Source organism: Amblyomma mixtum, chromosome 2, assembly GCF_055824585.1.
Source record: "Amblyomma mixtum isolate Tamu chromosome 2, ASM5582458v1, whole genome shotgun sequence".
Classification (NCBI taxonomy): Eukaryota; Metazoa; Arthropoda; class Arachnida; order Ixodida; family Ixodidae; genus Amblyomma; species Amblyomma mixtum.
Genome location: NC_143013.1, coordinates 306,696,003 through 306,718,929, shown reverse-complemented (window position 1 = coordinate 306,718,929; position 22,927 = coordinate 306,696,003). Strand labels below are relative to the sequence as shown.

The window sequence follows — 22,927 nt, the reverse complement described above, 5'->3', positions numbered from 1 at the left end:
TCAAGAGTCCGATTCAAAAATAATGGTTAAATTCAACTGCCTTATCTAAAGCATCAGTGGGTGGGAAATTGCTCTTCCTATGTGCCTGAGAAACTAAATAAGGCCAAAATGTATTAGGAGACTACTTAATGAACTCACTCAGCGTTTTGGGCATATATATCGCTATGACTAGACAGTGGGGCCTTATTTCTAAGCTTCCTTATTCTTGAAATTGTTAGTTTTAACTGAATAATTTCTCTTGAAATCCAAGGATAATTTTTTCGTTCCGCTTTTACAAAAACTGATAAACAGTGCTGCGTAATAGCTCTAAATGACAACCATAATTCATTGATTGACACCGTCGGGTCAGCGAAGCGTTGGGAAAAGTTTTCAAACATGCTAACAAAATAATAAAAAATGCTAACGTAATCTGCCCGAGAACAGTTGAAAACCTTAGTAGTTGATTTTCCTTGATGTGACCTTTAGAGTGAAAATATCGAAGATTTCATTGCCCTGTGGTCAGATATGCCATCTATTACTTCCCAGGTATCGCTTATAAAACTTGAGGTCCAGGTTACTATAGGTTGTTGAGACGACATGTGGCGGTTGAATGATCTGTTAAGGCGGCGGTACCACGCTAGCGGCGGTCAGCAGCCGTTTTTCGTCATGTTTGTGTGAGCGGTGTGGCTCATCCGTTTGCGCTAGAAAAATGATATTGAGCGCATTGTAAAGATAATTGTATCTTCTTTGCGATGGTATGTGTCGCTAAAAGCTATTCACGTTAGTATGATAGCAGTGAGCAAAAGAGCGAGGGGCATAAAACGATATTTTTGCTCGACTTGCCTGCGTTGGATTTGCTGTTGACGAAAACTACTGCTCCGAAAAGAAAACTGCTTCTGCAGCTTTTAGATTAAGTGTGACTCGAGGACCTTACAGGCAATTTATTGAGTTATATTGGGTGGTTATTTAGAACTGGTGCCATAAAAAAGTGTGAAATTTAAAAGAATGGCGCATTAATAACTCCTAGTCCAGTTCATAGATCACAAACATATTTAGCAGGATTGTAGATAGTACCCATGTTGTTAATTCTTGAAAATTTCATTGAGCTACATGTCATAATTTTTTAGTTTTCATTGTTCAAAATTGGTCGTAACCTAGAAACTGCGCTTTTTTGATCTGAGTTTTAGAAGGAAGTAAACGTCGTATAGGGAACAAATTTTGCACGCGAAATATTTAGGAAATATTCAAGGACCTGCTCAAGTCCGAATTTCGCTATGACAAACAGAACGGTATTACTGCGCCATTCAATTGCGCTATTTTTTGGTGCGCCGTAACCTCCGTAAAATACATCCAGCGCGAAAGATCACTGTTATATTCCAGGCTTTTTTGACAGGAACTGAAGTCCCTGGTCTTAAACTACCAGTGATGTAAATTTGGGTATGATAAACGACTCATGTTAGCTCGCACTCGCCCCGTTTGTTGGTCGACGGGGCTGCTGCATTTGAATCTCGCGGGCGTTTTTACTCAACAATGGAGTTCCGCCGGTCAACGACAGTGGCGCTGTCAAACATTTTGAAGCAAGACGTACGAGACAGTAACTGTTGGGGTTTACTGAAACGTGTGCGCAGCGCCTCCCCTGTGTGTGTGACGCCCGCAACTCTCGCCCCGGTACTCTGTACCGGTACGGACGACTGACTACGCTGAAGCCTGTCCTGCCTTTCGGTCGCTTCTTCGGCTGCTCCGCAGGCTGTCATCGGTGTATCGTGCTGTTTTGCTTGTTGGTGTTTTTTTTTTTACTGTGCTTTTGTATTTATGTGCAGCGCCGTTTTTTATCACGTTATCTTGCCAGTTTTTTTGTGTGTAAAAGTGTCAAATGGGGAATCGGCGGCGATACCTTCAACGCAAAAGGTCGACGATCACAAAGCTTCGTACGCGCATGGCTGATGTCAGGGCCAAACGCAGGTGAGCCATTCGGACCGCAATTTTGTTATTAGTATGTGCATTGAAGTCCCAACTGTACCTGTGTCGCGTGCGTGAGCTACCTCGTAGTGTGTGTTATCGAGTGCGGTTTTTCATGAACGCGTGTGCAAGATTACCAGTGTCACGGCACTGTGACATTTCGTAAGGCGCCTAGTCGTTTGCTCTTTTGCAACAATATAGTTTTTCTTTCCGCCCTCCTGTTATGGGCTCGTAGGTGAGTATATGTGAGGTAAAATCATTATAGAGGGTATTTTTGCTATAAACTTATCACTTGTTTCATACAAATGCTTGAAAGCTACACAGCCCTCGTTGAGTTGGGTGTTTTCCTTAGCTGAAAAGGCGCTGAAGCACATTTGTGGATGAATGCACTCTAAATATGCTTGTAATTGATTTTCAAATGTAACCGTTGAGATCCCTGCTATATGAAACATGAAACAGTGTGTTTTCATTTCTTTCCGCTTTATATTTCAAAAATGTGGGGCTTTTATATGTCCGTTGCAACGTCACTGTTGAGTTGTTTCTTTTTCCCAAGTATAGCTTAGTTGGACATGCTGTACTTCTTATGCCTGCTCCTTTCTTCTGTTCTATAGCTGCGTCTTTTCTTTTGCTACTAGCCCGCTTGTGGCGTTCACTTTCCTTGGAAGCACAGTATCAATATACACTTTCAAGGGATATTCAACCTCACAGCTCACATTTTTCTGCTTGTGTGTAATGGATACAGCCTTCTGCTGGTAAGCTTTTTCTTCGTGAACTGCTGGTGACATCAAAACAAGCAGTGTATCATTGTTCCAGCAGCTTTGTATCACCCTGTATGGCATAAGCAGAATATGTTTCTATCGTGCTCAGCAGGCTTTTATCCTAACATATCTGCTCTCATTGTTACAGTGGCAGCAAATTACTTAGATGTATGTAAGGACTTTTCAGTCCACTTGCTATGTTTATGCACATATTTTCTTTCCTTTTCCGTTACTGCCCTCACATTTTTGTATGACGGGAGGTAAGCATATGTGTTTGTGTGTTACTGAAACACTAAGTCAATGGAAAGTAACTGCAATGGTTGAGCAGTAAAGAACAAGCTAATACCCATTTTTGAGCACTGACATTTCCTGTCACTTCCTGAAAATAGACTCACATATGACATTGGTATGGTCTTGTTTGCTTGCAGGCTGCCACCATGATGTGTGGGGGAGTTGTGCAAGGCATCTGAACGTGCTTAGCAGATGTTGCAATAAAATGGTCCTGTTTTTATAAGGAACATGCGTTTGTCTTTTGAAAATGCACATCAATGGAAGTGAATGAAGCCTTCTGCTTCTGCCTCTACCAGTGGCGAAGTGCATGTGTGGACAGTGCGATTTCACTAGCATTGTAGTGGCAAAGCATGCCCCCAAAATTATATGTCAATCACACACTGCAAGAAAAAAAGAATGCATGGATAACATTCTTGAAAGGTATATGGGAGCGTAGCTGGTGATATGCATGCGCGCAATGCAGCAAAAACAATGCCAGCATCTCTTGCCATTGTTTGTACTGCATGAAATACCAGTACTTTCCCTCAGCGGTGTGCAAACCACGGATACCGAAATCGTTAGAAATGCAATCAGTTGTCAGTCTCGGCTACAGGGTATTATGATTCAAAACTAGCTCTTGTAAATGGCGGTTTCCGGAAGAGCTGCTCCACAATAGTACAGCGACATTTGCTGCGCATGGCGCTGCACGATTGCGCGTGTAGTGTCTAGATAGGAGTAGGTGAGTTGCATAAATATGGAAGTCTGCTATGGTGGGCTTGCTGCTCGCACCGCTGGCACTTGCCACGTGCCAGCGCAAGTGCCAATCTGCTCGCGGGTGCTCAAAAGCAGTGGTGTCCCTCATTGTTAGTCATGGCTGGAATTCCGCTCCGGTCAAGAATGGAGAAAATTGTGCTGCGGGCGTGCGGGGCAGCTTGGTGTATGCGAGTGAGAGGGGAGCTTGCGGAGCGGGCGAGCGTAGTGTATTTGAGTGTATGTGTGTGTGAGAGAGAGAGCGCGGTCGCCCTCTCCCGAAGTGCGCGCCTCACGTGTCAGGTCGCCGGCAACTTTCGCGGTCCTTCCCACTGGCTGTATCGCCTCGCGTAATGGAAATACAAGCAGGAGGGAAGGTTTTCCCTCTCTCTCTACCCTTTGTTTTCCCCTTCACTGTCATCTCGCTTTCCATTTCCATCCCCCAGCCCCAGCTCAGGTGCTTCTAGACATGATAGCAGATGCCGGCGCTGGCAAGAATCCTTTTACCTTCTTTTTCATTTACAATAAAAGCCACTTACTACTACTACTCAGGATAGTTCCGTGAACACGAGGGGCCGAGAGCTTCTGGTGAAATTTATTGGAAACCGGTATGAAGTCCTTTGGCTGGGTGGTCTGTGGATGACATTGGTGAAAACATTTTGTCTAAGAGCTATTTTTCAGCAGATTTCGAAGCTCTCTCAGCAAAACCATCAAGGACTTCAGGATAATTCAGCAAGGTTATGTGGGAAGCAGGTTTTACATCGCGAATTGTTTTTTGACCTGGTTTACAAAGCGGGGAACATAATATGACGTTAGTGTCGATCCGTATTCACAAATTAGAAGAAAGACCATAAATATTTTCAAAATGGTGCTCGTCTACCTGATAAACATTTACGACCAGATTTTCATTAGCGTGGTTATGAAAAAACCCTAATTGGAAGGGTCCGGAACTCTACATTTTACCAGATCTGACGAACGCTTCAGCCTCTTGCTCAGGACGGTTCCTCATGCTTGTTTACAAAAAAGCATACAGCAGCAGCATGCTTGCATTGTCTTCGCATTCCGGCCTTGAAATAGCATTTTCCACAGCGGTTGCTTTTGTGTGCATGGTCATGAAACGTGAAAAAAATCTGCCATCATTTACACACACATCTATTTTCCTCAATATTTCATGACATTCTAAGATATTACGGGAGTAGGCATTGCTCTGGCTGAATGTAACTTCTAAGTCAAAATGTTTGCTTGCACATGAATGAGCACATATAGCGATGGCTCTGCAAATAAAGTGTTCCCGCATGCGCGGTAATCTCTTCAGCTTCGCATATCTGTTTAGAGGCACTTTATGTTCGCATAAAGATTGTGTTTATTATTATTAGCGCAAAACGTAACAAAACCCCATTGTATTGGCCTCGAATTTCAAGTTGATTCACTCAGGACACACACTTTCTGTCACTTCCCCATGGAGGTAGTTTTCATTGACAATCTGCTCCACTGAGTGCACGTGATCAATTAGCAATTTTCGCTCCTTCAAGTTGACAGAAAAAAAAATGTTTTCACTATTTTCTGGGACACACATCTTAGGCTCTACATTTTTCTCACCTGAAAAAGAAAAAAAACGCGACTGCGCATACAGATTTGCAGGCAGGCCAACACGTGCAAAGAAAACTGGCTTCCTTCAAGACACACGTCATCAACGCACGTGCTTCTGGTCCGAAGGGCAAAACATGCGCCGTACCGAGAAGGCTCACACTGGGAGAAGAAGGCTGCCAGGCGTTTCGAATCAGGGAACAAAGCTGGTGGGGGAGTGCTCGGCACCTGAAAAACCGGTTCAGAACCGAAATTCGACGATTTTGCCCATCGGGGCACACCTTTTTGACGTCACACTGTTTACATCAGGGAGAGGTCTATTATGAGGCACCGGCCGGATACACTGGCGCCCGGAGCGCGCTCCTGCCACCCGGCCTAAGTCATTCAGCGCAAGCGTTTCCCCTCTTCTATCCTGTGAGGGCCGGCGAGGCGTCTCGAATCGGGGTAAAAAGGCGGCGAAGGAGCCCTCGGGACCAACAACACCGGCTCAGAACCAAAAGTTGTCAGTTCTGCCAACCGGGCCACAACTTTTTGACGTCACGCTGTTTACAATAGGGAGGGGGTTTCACAGTTCTGCGAAGCTGATGTTTTGCGAAGGCGATTGACATGCGGCCGTTCCAATCCAAGGTTCTTCTGCAGCCAAGGCCAGGATAGAAAGAGGAGACAGACCTGTGTGCCTCTGCTGCGGGGAGTGGGTACAACTTGTCAGGGCGCACCCGCCCTGGGCGCAGTGGGGTTTGTAATAAAAATCTTTAGCGCGGCACCCAACCCTTGCTCTCACTGTCGTGGTGAAGCGGTGCGTTCCGCGTTTCTTTCCAGGAACGACGCTTGCTCCGTCAACAACTGCGGGGGGTGGGGGGAACGTACACTGCCAGTAGCCTTTATGCGCTCGCAGTTACATGCGTGGTCCTGACAGTCAACAGACTCGAGCGACAAGACGCGGTCAGGTTCGCCAGCGTAGCCTTGTAAAGTGCACCGGGGAAGGCGTGTCCACAGATGACTCACCCCTTTCATTTCTGCCTATTGAAGCCAGCACTGCCCGTTACTGCTCTGGAGACCACCTGCACCCACAATTATAAATGCATTTTCGCAGAAAACATTCAAGGGCGTTCAGGCAACCCTGCAAACGCGTTTCTGAAGAACGGCAGATTGGGCTACTTGGAGTTGATACATAGGGATTGAGTGGACAACAGCCCTGCCAGACACTGACACAGAATAAGATGAGACACACAGAAGGAGCCTCCTTGTACGTCGTCTTTTTCTCTGTGAGTGTCTGGTATCGCTGTTGGACCACTAACATAAAACGTGCTCCGCCTGGCGGCCGCTAGGAGGGTACGCTAATCGAAAACTTGGCATAATGCAATACAGTAAGCCGTTAGTACTGGCTCGAGTATCCGAACTGCTGACATGATAGTGCCAACACAGCAGCTTTTTTTTTTCTCTGCCTGCTCATGGATACAGCTGCGGACATATAACAAGACGAAAATAGCTACACACACACAAATACGCGAGGCCTTGCGCGAGTGCGTTTGTTGAGTCCATGTGGAGAAAGAAAACAAAGCAGTGTGCAGGGGCGTTATTGTTCATTTCCCCTATCCCCCTAGCTGACAGAGTCCCATTATCTAAAAGCGACCGTCCACCCGGAAAGACGTGTAGTCGATTTTTTTTTTTTTTTCGGCAGCAGTGAAGAGAAATCAGGGCTGACAGCCTACATGTTGCGCCGCCGGGGTGGGGGGTCTGTATGCGCTGCAGGAAATCTAGAAATCTGAGTTTACCGTAGGAACTTCGTCCAGCGTACTTGTATACACGTGACGATAAAAAGTTATAATTTCTGAAAATGAAGTGGCATCATGTTTGAGTTGTAACTGCTACATTTTGATAGTTTTCAAACGCAATTTAGTGACTTTTCAAAAATGGTTTACTGTGTATGATCGTACACGGCAAAGATATTTTTGAAACCGTACCATTTTCCGTGTTTGAATGTGTTTGTGCGCGTGCGTGGGGGGATTTATACCCCTGTCACACGGCAACTTTAGTGATACTTTCACGAAGCGCACTCCCCATGAACGAATGGCACTTTCATTGCGTTGTCACATGGCAAAAAGAGGTGCTATTTGGAAATGATGATAGTGACGATGGGTGTTGCAGGTAGTGACGATCGGTGCTGCAGCACATTGTGAAAATTAGTTTGTTTTCGCAAATACTTGCAAAATATGTCATAGCAGATGTAATTGCTTTCGCGCCTGATCGCATGCTGTTATCTAAGAAAGCATCACGAGCCTGAGATTAGCAATATCTCTGCTACACGGGCGTTTCAAATACCTTCCAACCGAGTGTCATTCGAGTCGGATGTCGCCTTGGGCAGCTGCACGAACTATTCAATGGCATTTGGCTGACATACTATCAAGTCAATGGAGCTCCGCGAAGGCATTCGAGATTTTGGAATGCCTTCGAGTCACGAACACGGCCCGCACTGACGTCGCCATCCCTTCGCTCCGCCAATAACACAGGGCGACTGCACACCAGTACTCCTTTTTACAGCGCTGTATGCAAACAGCTATGTTTGTTCGCGTGAGGTAAAACGAGAGCTACGCTTTTGTTTTATTAATCCTATTTGTGTACCTGTTGTTCCTTTGCTTGTTTATGCAGCGCGACAACTTTGTAGAAACCACCGATGTGTTCGCGCGCCTCGGAAACATTCGGTGGCCGGATTGCTGACATCGCGTAGGACCGACGCTTCTAATTGTCCCTGCTTTCTCCGATGTGATATTCAATTTTGAATCGCTTTATCCTGAAGTACGTTCGATGGCGAAATAAAACGTCCTTATTCCTAATCCACAAGCGACGCCGGTGACTGCTGCTGGCTGCCCAAGAGCGCGGCAGTCTGGGTCCGACCAGAGCTTTCCTTTCATTGCATGTGCATCCTGCACTGTGAAAATAGTCGATATTAGGTCACCGTTGTGAAAACTTCATTTGTTGGCCATTTGCATTCCCCAAAACGTGAATTCGCGTTCGACGGTTGCGGAAATTGCACACACGAAACCTGCGGAATCGTTAGAGCTATCGCGGAAAGGGGTCGTCGTCACTGGCAGAGCGAGAGTAGCTCTATTCAGGTATGTACATTATATTTAGTTGCTCATTACCAAAAAAAAGTTCGCACTAAGAACCAGAATAAAAAATAAAACTTTATTTACAGCGGAGCACGGCTGCTGAGACTACACACTCGCCGATATCACAAAACGATATCACAAAAGCAGGAACGTTGCCTCGTGTGGCAACAAAATGCAGTTCCAATGAATGGATGGAAATGCTATGCTAAGGCCACAGTAGGGAGAAACCTGACGCGATTGTAATGAGTACTTATTAGCTCTTGCCAGCTATGTCCCGCAGTCTCCAGTGGAAGTTTCGCAGCCAGTGTTTCCTTTTCGTTTTTCGAACCTTGGTGGTGGTAGTAGTTTATTTGACAATAAAAAGTGAACGAAAAGAATGTTGCCGGCTGCGGCCCTAAGCGCTTTCGGGATTTTTGTTATCATACACGGATGCGCGAGCGGAAAAAAAGAAAATCAGCATTACTTGCAACGTATCTCAACGTCACAGACTACCTCTCCGCAGCTACTGACCCAACGACTTGAACGCAATATGTTTGTACCATTCTGATATGCCTTATTCTGCCCATTTTCTCTTATTTACTGTTACCATATCAGCTGTCTCTTAGAATTCTACATAGCACTGGCAGTGTGTGAGTAAAAAATAAAAACACTCGCCATGCTTCGAAATCTCGGGTTGATGTTTCACTGCTGGTTTTTTTCCTGGAATTGCGAAATAAACGTTTGTATGGTGAACGGGAATCAATAGCACACAAGCTACGCGCCACGCGCCTTTGACCGCAGAAAAGGCTGTGACAACACGCATGGCAACAACCTTTTGAAACCAAGAGGACAGAAGCCAACAGCCACAGAAACTAAAGGGCACAGGGGATTTTTTTTTAAATTTATTTATTTAATTTGTGGTGTTGATCAATTTAGAATATTACTGAACATGTTATCGCTTACTGCTAATTGATTAGAAAAGCAGAAGAAAAAACAACCACATGCCGCCGGTGGGATCCGAACCCACGACCTCCGAATTCATCTACTATTCCGCTGCATCCATTTCGACATCATCCATAGTTTTACGAAGGCCATAGCCCATAGATGTCTTGTGGCCCTTTGTTATGGATGCCAGTGGAACCTACGAAGCTTTATTTTGTAATATTGCTTGCCGTGGCTGCCGCTGCTAGTCATCAAAATATTTGTCAGGGTCGTGAGAAAAGAATAACTATAAAACAACGTGTACAACTCTGGAAAAAATGGAAACAAAATATAATTTCTGTAAATGTCACAGATATAGACACTTCGTGTTCAGGAAAGTAAAAACAGCGCTAAATTCTACACAAAACACACAGAAAGACGGACAGGACGGGCGCTGACTCCAACTGAACACAATGTCACATCAACTAGCCCCGCAAAAGGTCACATTCGAAATAGTGCCTCCTAAAAAAGAATCGCCAGGCACCACGGCAGGGCCGCCAAGGGGTGGGTAGGGACGAAAGAAGCAGTACCCGTTTGCCAAACACGTTCGAGCGCGGTCGTCATTGTCATGGCGTTTATCCCCCTCCGTGACTAACCGCCCCCTTCTGCCACAACGCGAGGGAGAGGAGGTCAAGGTAACGCAGAGAGGAGGACCAGACCGTCTCGAAGGAGCGCTTTTTCGCTTCCACGGACAAGTGGAGCCGCCCTGGTGGTTCAACTAACGTCTTGTCCAAGATGGCCGCCGTGGTACCCCCGCCTTAAGCTGAAACTGAATGCCGTATGAAATAATGCCTTTGTACTGATTTTATCGAAAATATTCCATGCGATGCCAGGGTGTTCATAATTTCCAGTAAGGATAATTTTATTATTTTTACGTATTGCCGTTGCATGTATTCAGTCAATATATGCAGCATGTCAACCGCAGCGCTAGGGAGTCTGCTCACAGTGCCGACATAAGTAGAATTCGAATAATATAAACACAACATATATAGAATTATAATGTTCAAATAAATAGAATTCCAATATATCTCAAGCAATATGTATCAGAATATTTGGACTGTTCGTATAGTAATAAAATTTGTCAACAAGCAAAACTTTGCAGATACTTCCTTGAGTGGCGCCAGATGGGGTGCCATGTGCCAGATGGGGTGCCAGATGGGGTGCACAGCCCCAAAATGATGACTTGGAAACTATGCACATACCTCTTCACCACTACCACACATGGGACACCCTCCTCGGGTGGCTATGAGCATGAAGTAATGGTATCTAGTAGAAGGTGAGTGCATACGAGTTGCGTGTATTATGCTGTATTGCAGCGCTCAAGTGTCACCCTCGTAGTTCCTTGCAGATTGTCGACTGAAGCTGTGTGCTCTAGCAGTTTGCTAACATCAGACATTGCGGGGTAACTAACAGCTTAGACAATGTGGCATATATGTTCTTCAAATGACAAATTCGCTCAAGTGTCACCCTCGTTGCTCCTTGCAGATTGTGGATTGAAGATGTCTGCTCAGCAATTTGTAAACACCAGGTTTTGCGGGGTAACCAACATTGTAGGCAATGTCGAATATATGTTGTTTAAACGACTAATGAAGGCAAAAATGTTATTCCAAGGTTTGTTTGTAATGTTTAGAAGCGCTGGAAGAAAATGAGATGAAAACATTTTAATAACGTACCACCAAAATAAAAATTTAGTACTTGCCGGTACAACTTGAGTTGAGGCGGCGGATCTGGGTTCACCCCGGCCATGGCGGCCACGTTTCGATGGAGGCGTGACGCAAATGCGCCCGTGTGCTATGATGTCAGCCCCAGGTGCTCGAAACTGATCCCGAGTCCTCCACCACTACACCTCTTCACTTTTCCTTCTTCCTTCCCTCACTGCGCGTTTGACGTGCCCATCGAGAAGTGAGACAGTTATTGCACCCTTTCCTTTCCTCATAATCACACTACATTCCCACTGGGTTTCAAACGAGTCGGGCTTCCTGCAGCCCTTCCTTCCCTCGATGATCCGCATTCAGAGAAGGCGGAGGGAGAGTGCACATTACGTCAAGAGATGGAGCTGGCAGAGCAAACCCGCCTTTTCTGCGCAAGGTTCACTGCTTTGGGGTAGAAAAAAAGAAAGCACCCATAGCCGGTGGAGAGGAGGGCGACGGCGTTCCGGCACGCGCGCCGCGTTTTCCCCCCCTGCAGGAGAGGCGGGCGCGGCATTCGAAATGCGCTCGCCACGCGAGCGGCGCGTGGCTGCGCCGAGCGACGTCGTCGGCCACCATGGGGGACTCCGGAGCGCTGCTGCTGCTGCTGCTGGCTGCGTGCGTCGTCCTCGCCCATCTCGCCACTGCCCCCGCCGGAGCGCTGAAGGATGTGTGCGGTGAGCGCATTTTCCATAGGACACGCGTGTGACCTGCGCGTCAACAGGGCTGAAGTCTTCGGACAGTTGTCATGGTCAAAAGTCAGGGTTTGTTTCTAGCCGCGTATGTAGTACGTAGTAGAGCAGTTACGACACACCTGTAGTTCCAGAGTTAAGCAAGGTGTGGATGACTTGTCCGACCTCCCGAGTTTGAGGCAGTTGCCGCCCACGACTCGATTCAAAGCAAACTCTGTTGTCTGAAGTCTGTTGACCAAGGCTGGACATGCATTCATTTTTTGCAGTGAACTCTTCCGTGCAGTACAGTGATGGGATACTCACACGTGTGTGGCTTTTACATACTTTGTGTGTTTTTTGTGTACTTGGCTATATTCTGCACTTAAATATAGTGCCTGAAAATATCATTTTTCTCTTATGTCCTTCTACGCCCTGACTTTCTAGTTCCTGTCTAAAGCTCTTTTATATCATTCCTTTTTGTTCTTTCCATACCGCAGGCCGCCGCTCTAGGGCCCGTCTAGAATGAGGCAGTTACGGCGGTCGGTGTACCCTTGGTTTCTTTTTTTTAACGAGATAAGCGTTGCTACTCCTGCTCTTCAGCGTGCGCCCGCGCGGCTCCAGGCCAGGACATGTGGTCTGAATATCACCGCGCTACACGTTCTGACACCAGGCACAACGATGCGCGTCGGGTGTGTCCTTCAAGCCTCGGGCAGATAGTGCACTGCAGATGTCATTATCGCGAGGGCACAGACCCGGAAGAGGGTAGGTATGTCTGCCAGGTTGATGAGTATACCGAGTGCGTGCTCTTTCGCATGACGCTAGAGGCGCCATTGTTCTCAAGGCGAACTGGATTCAGCCATCTGCGACGGGCATAGAACTACTATGTACTGGTTCGTGCCGCTTTGTAGCAGATTACTGCGAAAAGGAAACATTCGTTTTACCTGTCACGAGCACTGGCCCATAACGTGGCACGCAGCCTGCACATACGAACCAAACCAGTGTGACTACTGCTCGTTTCATAATCAAGAAGCAGTAAAGTGCGTAGTTTTCTTAAGCCAGGGTATGTCGCCGTAGCATATGGGCCAACAGCTTTATACGTGGCGTCTGGGGCACCAAACGTTAGTGGTGGTATTACGTGGGGTTTGATGTCCCAATAATCTGCACAGGGGCTATGAAAGACGCTGTAGTGAAGGGTTCTGTATCAATTTTTAACCCCTGGGGCTCTTAAACGTGCACTGACATCGCACAGCACAAAATCGTTCTTGCTTTTCGCCACCACAGAAATGCGATCGCCGCAGCCGGGATCCCATCGCGTGTCCTTGAGCCTTAGTAAACGCTATATTGTGCTCTGTCTGTGACCAAAGGGCCATACGCGGGTCATTTCTTTACTTTGGAATACCAGTCTCTAGTGTGACAGAAGCATTCCTGCCGGAACTCGCACAGTGCAGCAAGCAAAACAGGGGCGTTTCCCCACTGTGCCCGAGGGCGAATGGGACGGTGCGTCACGCATGTGCGGCCCGTCGTTTGCTCGCCTGGCGAGGCAGATTGATGACGTTAGTGGACACGCGATTACGGATTCGGACTCGCCTGGTCGAGCCTCGTGTCACAGAGCCGCCAGCGCCGGGATGAAGCGGCGCTCCCCACTTATTCGAGCTCGCTATTTTCGTCCTTTTTTGGGCATGCAGTTGATAAATTAGGGGGCTCCCGCGGTCACCCTCGACTTATTGTTCTGTGTTGCTGCCAATTAGCCTCACGTCATGCAGTGGCAGCTCTTTGACCTCGTCCGACCAGCGTAGCTGTCAATCCGTCCACTCACTGCGTTGCTCTGTTGCGGCTGTGCATGCTACTGGTTGCATACATCACAGAAGTCGCTGTCCACTTGCCTTGTATCTCAAGGCGTCAACGGGACTGGCGATGCTTTGTTGGCTAAGAAGGCGCTTGGGTCAGTGCATCATTCTTTCAATGCATCACTCATTCTTTGGAACACGAATGAGGCTATTCCTGCACAAAAGGACAAGGACGGAAGATGACATGAGGAGACCATGAATAGCGGCGTCCAGCGTTTGTGACGTCCAGCTCGTCTTCTGTCTTTAGGTCCCCGCCTGAACTAGCACAAGAGAAATAGTAAACGAGGCGGGGTGGTCGCGAACGGAATGGGAGTAGAGTATACTAGAGTATATATACATGCGCTTTTTTATGAGCGCCTGTACCTCTTTGGCCGTTCCGCGTTAGAGCACTCATATAGCTATTCTACTGTGAATGAGTCAACTATGCCGACGTTCAGATAGCTCCAAATCTTCTTTTGAATATTTGTGACATGTTACACGGTGTTCTGTGACGCAGAAATAAGATTAGTACCCGCATGCTGTGGGTTTCTTTGCAGATCTCGGGACGGACGCCATGGTGAGGGTGCTGGCATGCATAAATCAGACAGCGAACGATGACGTGAGTACACATTGGTATACGGGACAGCGGACATGTCTCCTTGCTCAATATTTGTGCTGAATCAACCGACTACCAAAAAAAAAAAGATGTAAAAACTTGACCTTTCTCCCAATGTGCCGCCCTATATCTGAACTGTATAGCGTACACAACACGACCAACGTTGCTGCTCCTTTCTGGTGCATTTACTCGTCTTTTTAAGCGGCCCACTTGAGTAGATACAGAAGTGAGAATTCTGCTCAAAGTTAGGGCATGAGCTGCTTCATACCCGGGACAGGCCTACAGCCTTATTAGTACGTAAGCACTAATTCGATGTGTACCAACCCCGAGCAAAATCGTCCGTGTCTGTTCGCGTTGTCTGTTCGCGTTGTCTGTTCGCATTGTCTGTTCGCTAGCGCGAACGCTCCGTCCCGCGGCACTGCCCGCGCTCATTGCCATCTTCTACGTAGCAAAAATCCGTGCTTTCTCACTGATTCGAATGTAGTAAACATTCTCTGTAGTTTCTGTCTGTCCCCTTCAAAAATGATGAAGTGATGAAGGCTACTCAACTTGCGAGGTATTGCTCCAAATGCTGCGCGGTTTTTAGCTCGCTTCTAAATGACAATGACCACCACAGCTGCGGAAAGCCGACCATCTTGAATATTTTTCGTAGGCGTGATGTCACGACGCAGTTAGCCGAACGCCTCCCGATTTCCGCCTCGCATGCGCCTGGTAATAGAACCTAACAGTTAATGGCCAAAAAGCTATCACAGCCGCGATAAAACGGGTGCCGGAGGTCATCTTGAACGCCGAAAACAATGTCGACCACCTGTACATTTGTGGACAATAGTTTGTGGGATGTCGTCTCGAAGAAAAAAAAAATTCTAGGCGGTCAGGAATAGCAGGTTAGTGAAAAACATAGAAGCATGAGGAGACATGTCCGCTCATCCACCAGAACATATACTACAGCTGAATTGCTAGCGAGGCAAACCATACTTTATTTTCCCCCGCACATCCACATCACGCGAACTTTTACCATCATTGTACACGTTCAAAATCGATGCCTTTTTTTTATTTCTACAACTCATTATCTGCCCGTCGAAAGAATCAACCATCGCACTTCGCTTTCGTTTCCTCAAGGCGCAAGACAATGTCAGAAGCACGGTTTTCCAAGATTTGCTGGTTTTCAAATGCCATTACTTCAGCACTGAGCTGATACAGCGCTTTGTGCGGTTGTTTAAACATGTCGTGAATACTTGCTTCCTTGTTGTCGACACCGAGGAGTCAACGTATACGTGACCAGGAAAAGCTGACACACGCGATAGACGAGGCAACGGCAAGACCGGAAGTCCGCTGCAACCACTTCTAACCTTCATGTATAATGTGCACCGAACTGTGCAAAAACGGAAGAAAGTATTAGGTATCGTGCTGGGAGGCGGGGCGTACTGTTTTATATACATATACATATATTTATTTTTGTTACTTCTGATTTTTCATCTCGCAGGTGGGTCTCATTATTACGAAATTCAGGTCAAACGACGCGTTCCTCACGAGAGCACTGTGCGGAGCCGGCTACAACATTGTAAGTGTGACGCAACGACTGGAATCGTAGTGAACATGGTTACTTGAGCTTTAAAAGGTGTTGTTATGTCGCGAGCGAGCTGCCGCTCGGCGCCCGTGTGTCAACTCGTTCGTTACCCCGACTGCGTCGACCGCTTCCGACGAAGCATGCTAGGCATAGAGCGTCAGACAGGACGTATACACAGGTTTGCCAAAATGAGACTGAATCTAGCTTAGACCTTGCTGGCAACAGTAGAAAGACAAAATCCGGCTACATCTATATGCCAGCAGTTAGTAGTATAGAAGTACCCAGCAAACCACAAACGTTTCAGCGGCGTTCCGATTGAAATCTTTTAGACATCTGGCTTACCAATGTTTTTGAGAGAAAAAAAAAGAAAACATACTCATGACGTCTTACCCACATTAGTCGTAGACTATGCACAGATATTATTCAGCGACATACAAGGAAAGTGAGACCACTCACACCCACTCATTTCTCAATCATACTTCCAGGGCACATATAGTAATCTTGGGGATTGCCATTTAAACTAAACTGATTCGACCCCGCTGGCCTATGCCTGCATTTTTCGCATGCGCTTGCCCAATGTTGCGGACAGAAACAGCTGTTGGGAGCAACAGTTCAAACAAATTTTCAGTTCGGCCCAGACTACATAGGCATAGTCCACGGTATTGTCAGTCTAAGGCTAAGTCGCGTGGATGTGAGGTTGAAGGTGTAAGCGCTGGAATGTGAGGACTATGCATATAAACTGACAGATGATACCTAAGTTTTTTGGCACTAACTGCAGTTTTTAACATTTTAGATGAACCTACTCGGATGTATGGTATATCAAATTAATGAAAAGTCATATTTATTTAGAAAAATTTGCAACGCAACAGTCTACCACCCATGAGTACACCCTTCTTGGGGGTATTAACTCTTTCCTTACCACGGGAAAAACGACCATTTTTCACATGTCTCAGACAAAATTTTTTTTTAGAAAAGGTGTGATAGATAAAATTATATAAAATGCATAACAATAATTCAGATAGAATGCGCTTTATAATGAAATTTATTTGAACACATATTCTGCTTGAAATGCTGTGAAAAAAAATTTGTAAACACAACAAAAAGTAAAAAAGAAGAAAAGTTTTGTGTTTATATGACAATAACTTTCCAAACACTTGTACTAAAAAAATTCTAGAAACTACAAAACAATTCAAATTCTTTCTAAAACATGGCATTAAAGTTTGAAAATTATAACTTGAATAGTTTTCGAGCTAGAATTTTTTTTCTTCATGCCTCTTAAAAGGCTCGTTTGAGAGTGCCCTTTATATGATTTTTACAGTCCAACAAAAAAAAAATTGGAAGTGTAATGTTATGCGCCAAACGAAAGCTTGGTAAGCGTGGTTTAAAAAATACAAATCAAAACTTATTTAATTTACGTCAAAAATTTAAAAAAAATATATATAAAACACAACAAGTATAGGTGTGATATTGCGATATATAGTATGCGATAAGTATAGATGCGATGTAGCTGCAGAATCGAAATCCGACGTTACAACATCTTCGTCCGAGTCACTGCTGCTCGGAGGATCTTGAAAATCAGCTGCAGAGGCTAGAGAATCACGTGCAGCGGGACTCTTCCGAGCGCGCGAAGCGCCCGACCTCGACGTGACGCCATCCTCACCGCGTATTATGTCGCAATAAGCCTATGCTCCAAGGGCACTTCAAAAATGCACGACTGGCGGGGAAATTACGAACTAGGCCGAAAATGGAACTAACCGTCTGAACAACAAACCAGATGCGCCCGCACAAGCGGACAGGAAAAAGAAAGCGAAACTATCAGGCCAATGTTCCGGGATCGGTTTGCGCAGTTACAGCGTCTGAACCAAAATCCGACAATGCAACATCATCACCAGAGACTCTACTACTCGTAGCATAGATAATAATTGCAGTCAACGCAGTAGAATTGCGCGCAGCAAGGTTTTTCCGAGCGCGCGCCGTCTGCGCGCCCGACGCCATGCACGGAGCGTCCGCGCCGTACCCTCCGCTTCAAGGGCATTTCAAAAATTCGCGCGTCGTGGGAAAATTGCTCTCTACGCAGAAACCGAAACTGTAGTCTCTGGAGAACAACTTAGATGGCGCCACATCACCGTAACGGCTACAATGAAGAGCTTCGGTTCGCACAAACAGACCGGAACGAGGAATCTGAACGCACAGGCGAGCGTTCTGGGCTCTCGTTGCCCAGTTTGGGCTTCGAAACAATACCTGACGATACAGCATCGTCGTCAGGGTCCGTGCTAATCGATACATCAAAAATATGTGGTGCAAACGCAGCGGAATTGAGTGGAACGGGGTTTTTTCGAGCGAGCGCCATTCCCGATGATGACGGCTTGTTCAGAGCGCCCGACGCCGCACACCCAACTTCAAGCGCGTCTCAAAAATTGCCGCTTTTTGGCAAAAATATAAACTAAACAGGAAGTTGAAGTTTAATGTGTGAACAACAAACCGAATGACTCAGCAAGTCCGTAGCGGCCGCGGTCGCGCTGCCGTAGCGCTTCGAATTTTTCGATCACCGGTGATCGAAGCACAGTGGCGTGGTAACGAAAGAGTTAAGCGTAAGTGAAGGTGGTCTGCTCGAATCGTGAGTGAGGAGATTTGTGTTGTAGTGATGCAGCGGCTCTGAAAAAAATATGTTATGCTGTAAAATGGCATGATGGTGTGGTACGATATGTACTGGAGCAGCAATTCAGATTAACCGAAAATACAACCAAATTATTCGTGCGTGAAAGCTTCTCCATAGATCCGTGTTTTTTGGGCCTCGCAATGTCATAAACACCCAGCTGCATGAAATTATGATTTCACGTAGATTCAGAGCGCATTTGTTTCACACCATGGGCGTCTAGGCCACGGTGACTGCCCGTGTCTCCACGGTGCTGGAAATACATAAACATCCTGCATACTTCTAGCTGGAATATCTACAGTATGTACTATACCTCGGAATGGACACTAATTTCAGTGTTGCAGGTACGTAGATCCTTGGATAACGAGGAAACGTCAAATATCTAGTGTAAGTACATATCTCATCGACGTCCATGTAATGTTTATGGCTTGGTGGGTAGTTTTGTGTAGTTAGGACTACAAATAGGCACGGATCTTTCACGTTTTCGATTTGGTCAGTGACCCAACATTTCACTAATATGCGCCAACTTACAGCCGGTTATTACATGCTGCCGGACACCTTTTTATTCATAGTATGTACTTATATCTTTAGAAGAAGTGTCCATGTAATAAACAACTGTAGCTTGCGAACTGCTGTGGGAGTGTTGGCGCAATTCTCGCTCGCATAATCTTGTAATTCTGAGCAGCACGCGCAGGTAAGGTGACCAACTAGAACCATCCCCTGTTTCAGCATTGTAGAGTAATAATCTCAAGAAATCATAGGGATTGGATGCGGCGGCTTCCACGGGCCATAGCTAACTGGAACTGCGTTGCCACAGCTATTACTCCTTAAAAGAGCAAGCACATATCTTTCGGGACTAACTGCAAAGGGAGATCGGCGACAGCCTCCTCGCGGACTAACCGTTTGTCATGAAAGAAGGAAAACATAGGAGAGGTCCTCGCTATCCGAGCTGCACAGCTAAAGTGTGCCGGAAGTGACGCGCTTTCGCAAGGACTGCTGGGAGTCTTTGGCCGCCGGCGCATGCAGACGATAGTAACGCTGCGCGCAGCGGCGCCGTCTGCTGAATTCTCTGCTGCGCATGCGCAAGCGCGCTGAGACGGCGGCCAAGTACGGGAGACGTAGGGGGGAGCCGGGTTCAAAAAATGTGACGTAACCGTCTCTCCTGAGTTCTTTCCTTCCTCCATGCCGTTCGTCAAGGACCAGCTTAGCCCCAGTTAGCCCCAATTTGCCTATTCAGACACCTCAACTGTATGTGATGGTGATGATGACGATAGCGACAAGTGCTGGCATAATCGTGGTTGGCATGAAGCAGTCATTGAGTCCCACATATTTCTTTTTCTCTGTCTTCCGCAGGACAGCCTACTCCATCTGTTCTTCACGGTGAGTCCCTCGATTTCTGCGAGAGCCCTCTCTTGCTCAGCGGTTCAGTTACTCCCCCCCCCCCCCCCCCCCCCTCCGAGTAAAGCAGCTGGCGCTCATATTCCGCCATTCACCTCTCCTTAATTGCTCTGTGCGCAGGACGACTTCATGGAGGAGCTGATGACGGCCGAGAAAAAATGCCTGAAGGATGCGCTATAGCCGAGGCTCGGCGCGGCTGGTCGTGCCGTACGGACGCCGCCGCGCAAGCACAAGTGCACCCATGCAGGACACCCATGAGCGTGTTCTTTCGGGACTGCCTTCCAGAATCCAAAACCACGTGCCAAGTTGTTTCCAAGTGACGTTTCGTTGGGCCCGACGCTGTTTCTCGCATAGCTGTTTGATCGTGTCAGTTTTGGAACTCCCCAGAGGGCTCGGTTATCAAAATACGGCGCTGTGATTTGTCCAGGATTTGGATTCTCATGTCACTTTTCAGGCATTGAGATAAACTGCCCAAAGTTGTTCAGAACATTGATATGGTGAATAAGGGGAAGTCTCAACTCTGCTGAAATTTTCCATATGAGCCGCTCGTATGGAATTATGGGAATGTGGAGTCCATAAGATATACAAAACTATATGGAAATCCATTGCTTGTCTGTGCAGAGTCCATAAGCATTCCACAAAAATTTCCATACGATTTCTATGCAGTGTACATGACGTCATATAGAGTTCGTAAGATACCATACGTGATTTACGGACTCCATATGCTCCATAATATTTCTTATGGAGACGTATGGAATTATGGAACTCGTCCTATGGAAACTTTCAGAAGGGAAAGCACAGCTGGCTACCGAGCTCTTGGGCGACGCCACAATCTCGGAGCCTGCATAAATTGGCCGCACGTCATGGAGAAATTTTGATTCGGATTTTCGTGACTGGTAGGATTAAACAGTTTGAGCACATGGATTGTGTAACAGGTGTGAGTCGCTTTCGAGCGGCCAGGCCTCAGCCCTGTTCTCTTCCACCATTGTGTTCTCTGTGCTGCTGCTGTCGGCAACAACATAAGAACCAAAAAAGCAACAAAATAAAGAAACGTTTGTTATTTACGCTACAGTTGTCTCCCTCAGGGTAAAATGTTAAGTCGTGCTGCCGACTAGTATTACCGGCGTGAATTTCTTACAGGTGTGCTGGACCAAGTTAATGGGGGCAAATAGATTCGGAATCACACGCCTTTTCTGGAGCCATCACTGAAAAAGAAAAAAAAATGACCAAAATACGCGGGACGGTGAAAAGTTCATAGACGAAGCGCAAACCTACAACTAACGTTACTGAAAACCCCCCGGGGAACAAAAATATTCACCCGGAGAACAAAAAATATGCATATCCTGTGTTAACGTCTGTGGGTATGTGCATTTTACAGCGTTATGGCTCACTGGTAGCATGAGCGCGGTGTCGCCGTATTCATAACAAGTCTGCCACGGTGCTCGGCTGCTGACCCGAAAGACGCGGGTTCGATCCCGCCCGCGGCGGTCGAATTTCGATGGGGGCGAAATTCTAGAGGCCCGCGTACTGCGCGATGTCAGTGCACGTTAAGTAACCCCGGGTGGTCGAAATTTCCGGAGCCCTTTACTACGGCTCCCCTCATTGCCTGAGTCGCTTTGGGACGTTAAACCCCAATAAACCAACACCACAAGATCATCGTGAAGGTGATTATGGCGTCACCAACCCGTGTCATTACGTGACCGTGAAGACAGTCACGTGACCTGTGTGCTCTGTGTGCTCAACCTCGTCCCGTCTGTTTTGAGCAAAAAAAAAAAAACTTTTTTTTTTTTAGTGATGTCTCCTCATTTGTACCAACAACTTGTACTGGTTATCTTTTCTGGAGGACAGGGATGAATTGAAATGGAAGGGCTATCACTGCTTTCGGGAATGAATAAGCACTTAACATGGGTTATTAATTCCACCACGAATTAAACGAAAAAATAAAGAGGGCTTCACTCCTCAAGACAACCGCCGGCTGGAAGCAACATCAAGCATCGGCATGTGTTTGTACCAAGCGATTTAGTGCTAGAAAGGAGACGGCTCATATTCTGAAGGAACTATATTTCGAACGAGGATTTACGGCACATATGCAAAAAAAGAAAAAATACATGAGAACGAAAAATTAAAGGCACTGCTCGACAGCCGCTGAAACTATTGCGCGAAACTTGTTGCACTTAAAAGAGACGTACTATAGCATAGTAATGCTCGCGACAGGTCTCAAGCAAAAAAAGAAAAAATACTTGGGACCGAAATGATATTTCAAGACATTGAAATTTCAATTTTACAGCCCACTAAGATCCGCACTGAAACCGATTGAAAATTTGTGAACTGCACTAGCGCGAGCGGCGAATTAACATTTAAACTGCGCTGTATATTAAATTGGAATGCGGTTTGCGCGAATAGCGAGCCTTCTTTCAGCAATGGCTAAAGAACAAATTTTAATGTAAATTACAGAGATTTTCTTTTCATTTACAGCTCTAAGAGTGAGGCTTTAAGTTGACGAAATTCCACAATGTCCGATTACATCTGACAGAAAAAAAAGAAACGGAGATCGAATTCAATATTCGCTTTCCAGCAATTAGCAGCTTTCAGCAAGCTCGTTCCAACGAATTTTCATATGGCGAACAAAATTTTGGACTGAAATAGAGGCATATAAAGGCCAAGCTTTTTTCTCACAAATGCATGTTCGACCACCGACGTCCGAATCCTGTTGCAGAATTGTTAGAACGTTCCCATGCCCGATGCGCACGGAGCGGGAGGAGGCCCAGACCAGCGACAACCTGGACCAGCAAGCTGCCGCCAGCGGGGCCGCGATCACCCGGCTCCTGAGTATTACTCTATTCTGAATAAAAGTTTTCTGTCGCTCTGTCAAAACATTAGAATACTAAAAATGCATTGATAGCGGAAGCAAAAAGTGCTGCGTCGGCCGGGAATCGAACCCGGGCCACCCGCGTGGCAGGCGAGTATTCTACCACTGAACCACCGACGCCATACGACAGTAGCTTTTACGTCGCATTATTTATAATTTTAAATTGTGTAAGCTTTATCGAAAAAGCAATTTTTAATTATGTATGCGCAATTTAAGTCAATAAAAGCAACCTACTGACTCTTTACGCCATATCAGCCATTGTG

At 46.4% G+C, this 22,927-nt stretch overlaps 1 protein-coding gene, 1 long non-coding RNA gene and 1 other non-coding gene across 3 annotated transcripts; 2 read left to right on the top strand and 1 right to left on the bottom strand.

Moving 5' to 3' along the window:
• The first annotated feature begins 1,596 nt into the window (after positions 1–1,596).
• LOC149364829 (uncharacterized) lies at positions 1,597–3,214 on the top strand. Its single transcript, XR_016288630.1, has 2 exons — positions 1,597–1,941; positions 3,125–3,214. It is a non-coding gene; the product is annotated as an uncharacterized LOC149364829 (long non-coding RNA).
• Positions 3,215–11,554: 8,340 nt separating this feature from the next.
• On the top strand, positions 11,555–20,859 carry LOC149364828 (uncharacterized). The gene is made up of 5 exons (XM_089570206.1): positions 11,555–11,738; positions 14,116–14,177; positions 15,658–15,735; positions 19,751–19,777; positions 19,916–20,859. Exons 1-5 carry the CDS (start codon positions 11,639–11,641, stop codon positions 19,973–19,975), a joined length of 327 nt encoding a protein of 108 aa, XP_089426332.1. The 5' UTR covers positions 11,555–11,638; the 3' UTR covers positions 19,976–20,859.
• A 1,854-nt stretch (positions 20,860–22,713) lies between these two features.
• TRNAG-GCC (transfer RNA glycine (anticodon GCC)) lies at positions 22,714–22,784 on the bottom strand. Its single transcript has one exon. It is a non-coding gene; the product is annotated as a tRNA-Gly (tRNA).
• Positions 22,785–22,927: the final 143 nt, after the last annotated feature.